General features: G+C 38.4%; 1 protein-coding gene across 1 annotated transcript; it reads left to right on the top strand.

The window, feature by feature from the left end:
* Positions 1–511: 511 nt before the first annotated feature.
* Positions 512–3,613, top strand: LOC129411802 (gastrula zinc finger protein XlCGF57.1-like). Its single transcript, XM_055163898.1, has 2 exons — positions 512–887; positions 1,132–3,613. The coding sequence occupies exons 1-2, from the start codon at positions 574–576 to the stop codon at positions 2,522–2,524; spliced, it is 1,707 nt and encodes a 568-aa protein (XP_055019873.1). The 5' UTR covers positions 512–573; the 3' UTR covers positions 2,525–3,613.
* Positions 3,614–4,747: the final 1,134 nt, after the last annotated feature.

The raw sequence follows: 4,747 nt of genomic DNA, 5'->3' as shown, positions 1-4,747 counted from the left end.
TTTCTTCGAGTCAGCTCAGTCATGAATGCATTATTGGTCCAGAGAGGATAGGACTTTTTGGACAGACATGCTTGAAGTGAAAGCCATGAAGAGTTTTATGCCATACTGTGGAATATTAGAAGAAATAGCATTACCGTGGAAACAAGCAGGTAGATTTGTTATTTATCTATAGTTTATTTTTATATTTTATTTTAGTATATTTATCAGTTATTTTTTAAAATACAAAGTGACAACAATAACTGTTGGGAGAAAGTTTATACATGTGCATAAAAATAACTAAAAGACACATAAAATGATCAGCATAGTACTGTTTTTAAAGCCTAGGATTTTAGGCCGAATACTTTTAAAATATATTTCCATTTATTTGTAAAAAAAAAAACATTAAATGCAGGTTTCTAAAAAAAAAAGCATCTTATTTATTCGGTGTTTTGTATGGAATAAATTTTAAAGTTGTTAGATTGCATTTATTTTTCCGGAAGTGACAGACATTGGACCGGAAGCTCTGTGAGAGCCCTATCAGCTGTGTTTATTGTTACCTAAAGCTTAAAACACAAATGTAAAAGAAATAAAAACATGTCGAAAGGCCAAACGCTGAGAGCTTTGGTGAACGCGCGTCTGTGTGCGGCTGCGGAAGAGATTTTTGCGCTGTTTGACAGAACGATAGCGGAGTATGAGCAAGAACTGTGCCGCTCCAAAGACGAGAACCAGAAGAGCCGGGAGCTCCTCCACACTGTGCTCAGCCCGAGGGTCGTGCTGCTGCGGGCGGCTGTGGAGGAGCAGAGCGCCCCGGGGAGTCCTTGGCCTGGGCTGGACCAGGAAATCACCGAGACTCGGATTAAAGAGGAGCCAGAGGAACCGAAGGTCAAACAAGAGGAAGAGAAGCAAGAGTAAGATGGAGAGATCTACACTAAACATTATTCTTTTTCAGGAAAATGAGCTTTGAAAATGTACATGTGTGAATGAAATAAAACACAACTCGAGTTATGTTTTTGATAAAGTTAAAACAATTTAACACGGCTTTAAGATCACAAGAGTCACGTTTGTGTAATAATAATAATAATAATAATAATAATAATAATAATAATGTAATATAGGAATATAGGACTTTTAAAATATTTTAAAATTTTTCAGGTCTGTCCCAGAGTCCAGCGCTGAGTGTGTAAAGACAGAAGAATCCTCTTTACTTCAACAAACTGAGACGCAGAGAGACGAGACGCAGAGAGACGAGACGCAGAGAGACGAGACGCAGAGAGACGAGACGCAGAGAGACGAGACGCAGAGAGACGAGACGCAGAGAGACGAGACGCAGAGAGACGAGACGCAGAGAGACGAGACGCAGAGAGACGAGACGCAGAGAGAGAACCTCAGCGCAGAGTCACTTTTCCACCCAGACACCGCCAAAGAGTCCTCCAACACCGACAATGATGACGACTGGAGTGCATCTTTCAGCTGTTCAGATCCACATGTGGAGACCGACGGAGACCAGTACAACCTTGACCCTGCACTGTACACAAACCTCTTCCTCAATCACAGTCCCGCTCCAGAGACAAGCGCAAAGAATGTGCAGGTGTCAGGAACAGCCGAAAGGCCTGAAAAGAACAAATTCCAGTGCTGCGTTTGCTACAGGACATTTGGTGCAAAATATACTTTGCAGGTTCATTTTAGAGTTCACACAGGAGAAAAGCCTTTCAGCTGTACAGTCTGTGGAAAAACCTTTGCAGACCAGTCCAATCACAGAAAACACGTGGAATCTCATAGCCAGGCATCATTCAGACGGAGAAAATTTGCCTGCGACGATTTGCAAGATGTTCATATGAAAAATAACCATATTGATAAAAAGCCATTTGGGTGTTCAACTTGTAAGAAAAGTTTTGAATCTCACGTCGAGCTTCTGGAGCAAATGAAAACTCATTTAGGAACTAGACCTTACAGCTGTGCCCTCTGCGAAAAATCATTTTTTCAGAAGTGCAATCTCGAAATGCATCTCAAAGCGCACGCTGCTGAAAAACCATTCAGCTGTTCAGTTTGCGGGAAAACCTTTGTCGATGAAAATGCACTGGAGGCACACACAAAGAAATGCCATAACGCTAAAAAGAAACACAGTTGCGCACTCTGCGAAAAAAGTTTCACCAACAAATATTCGCTCGACATTCATACGAAAAATAACCACACGGGCGAAAATCCGTTCAGTTGTAAAGTTTGCAAGATAACTTTTGCGTCGTACTATGCCCTGACGAAGCACAGGGCCACGCACACGGGAGCGAAACCCTACAGCTGTTCACTGTGTGTGAAAACATTTATTCAAAAAGGGGATCTCAAAGTGCACATGAGGACGCACACGGGGGAGAGGCCCTACAGCTGTCCAGTCTGTAAGAAAAACTTTGCTTACAGAAGAAGTTTGAACATGCACAGAGCCACACACACAGCGGACAAACCATTCGGCTGTTCTGTCTGTGGCAGAGTGTTCAGGCTAAAGAGGCATCTCCGCAACCACGGCTGTTCAGAAACAAATGATTTATTGTAAGTTAGTGTTGTGACAATACTAAAATTTCAATACTAAGGAATAGACTCTTTCTTTAGACGATAGAATGTGAGTTTCAACATTAAATCGTGGCACTTTCTTTCTATTCCCATGTGATTTTATATCTGTGTAATCCCACAGTGATCCAGGTAGGTTCCATAGTAGTCCATGGGTGTATACTAGGCTCTGCTCTTATACTTGTTCCGATACAGCTCAAGATCATTCTAAAACTGTTCAGGAAAGCTTCATGTCTGTCCTGTCACTGTGACTTTTTTGTATGGATACTTGTTCAAATGAGTTTCTAGTTTCGATACTAGTTTTAGTATCGAGTAATATCTGATTTTCAATATGTTTTTATAATAATAATAAAAACAAACAATCCCTTTTTTAAATGATACGATAACATTTTCAAAACTCAATCATTGTAGTTTCTTAATATTACTATCTGGTCTTATAATAGTTTTGTTATAAATATAAACAGGGCTGCAGCTATTTATTACATTTAAAAATACTCCAAATCATGTTTTGATCATCGTAAATCATTATCTGGACCACACAGACCTGTTATAATCACTAACCCAGTTTATCTGTAAATATTCTTTATTTAGAAGCCTTCAGCCACCGTATTTCAACCTTTAATTCAAAGATTTATTTAAAAAGTCTCAATGTAAAACAGAAGTTTGACTGATCAAAAAATGAATCACTGACTAGTCAACTATTACAATAATCGTTTAGGTGCATCCAATATGAAAGAGGGGGTTACACTTCCACCACCATCACCGTGTTACCTTTTATTGTTAAGAAAATACTGTAATGTAATGTATTCACTTTGGTCAGTCACCCCTCATTCAGAGCTCTATCGCAACTCTCATCATGTCAGGTTTGTGAAGTTGTAGCGCATTTGTTTTGTGCCATGTTTTTGTATATTTATGGAGAATCGTTGACAGAGCAGTGCCTTCAGTTAGCATCACACTCCAAGGGAATGTTGATGACATCAGCTGTAAAATGTGAAATTGAATGGAATTTTAAATATATCATGTATATTTTTTTATATAATAATTTCCTGACTTTTGAAAGACTTGTTGAAGCCTACTGTACAAGTTTAACCAAAACTCTATTAAAATTCTATGAAACATGAACAAGAAGTTATTTATTAGTTAAGTCCAGCAGTAGATAGTACTCGGTACTATCTACTGCTGTATTTATACAAGCTAGTACTTGTATTTACTCAGATACATTTACTTGAGTAACTTTTTAAAGAAATTGTACTTTTCAGAGTACTTTTCTAGCAGCATACTCTTATTCCTACTTGAGTAACATTTTATTGAAGTAACAGTACTCTTACTTGAGTAAAAGGTTTGGTTCCTGTTCTCACTGTGAGTGAGTCTAAAGTGACAAAAACTTTATGACAGCACAAAATGATTTGAACATTTGTGGTTCTTCAGATATGATTGAGTTAGTATTTTTGTGTTTGTCCTTTAAAAACACCAGATTTGTTGCATTATATAATGTTTTATTACATTAGCTCAAATCATAAATCAGATCTTATACTTAATATATAAGTAAGTTTTTATTTATATAGCAGTTTTCACAGACATATGTCACAAAGACACACTGACTGACGTGAGGCTGCCAATCTGAACCATCAGCCCCTATGACCAGCACCATCACTCACGCACACACCATGAGTCATTTCTTGCACCACTACTTTGTACTTCTGCTTGAGCAGTATTATTTTGAAGTAACGTTACTCTTACTTGAATGCTATACTAGGGTGACCAGACGTCCCAGTCTTGAGTCCTGTGTCCCCTGTCCCAGCAAATTTATCCAAAACCAGTGATTTGTCCCAGTTTTATACAAGAAATGTCCTGGGTGCTTGGCAACTCTACCCACCTGTGTTTAATTAATTATTAATAAATTGATTTGAGAAATCTTCTTCACAATACAAATTTCCATCACACTATTTAAATGTTTTACTTTTTATTATATTATATTGTGGTGTGTGAGCTACTGTGTTCAAATCATTTCCCTTGTAGTTCAATAAAGTTTGTCTAAGTCTAAGTCTAGTGTGGTAAAGTTGATGCAGAATTTTCAAGCGTCACTTGATCTGAACACATGTGTAGTGATGTCGTAGCTGCTCTCTGATTGGTCGATTGCGCGTAAGGCCCTCCCCTTTCCCCTCCTCTCTCTTTCCTGATTGGTCACTGGACTCTCTGCTCATGTCTT

The sequence above is a fragment of the Boleophthalmus pectinirostris genome, unplaced genomic scaffold, assembly GCF_026225935.1.
Source record: "Boleophthalmus pectinirostris isolate CB_2022bp ecotype Guang Dong unplaced genomic scaffold, ASM2622593v1 HiC_scaffold_1, whole genome shotgun sequence".
Taxonomy (NCBI): domain Eukaryota; kingdom Metazoa; phylum Chordata; class Actinopteri; order Gobiiformes; family Gobiidae; genus Boleophthalmus; species Boleophthalmus pectinirostris.
This window is presented reverse-complemented; position numbering and strand designations above follow the sequence as displayed.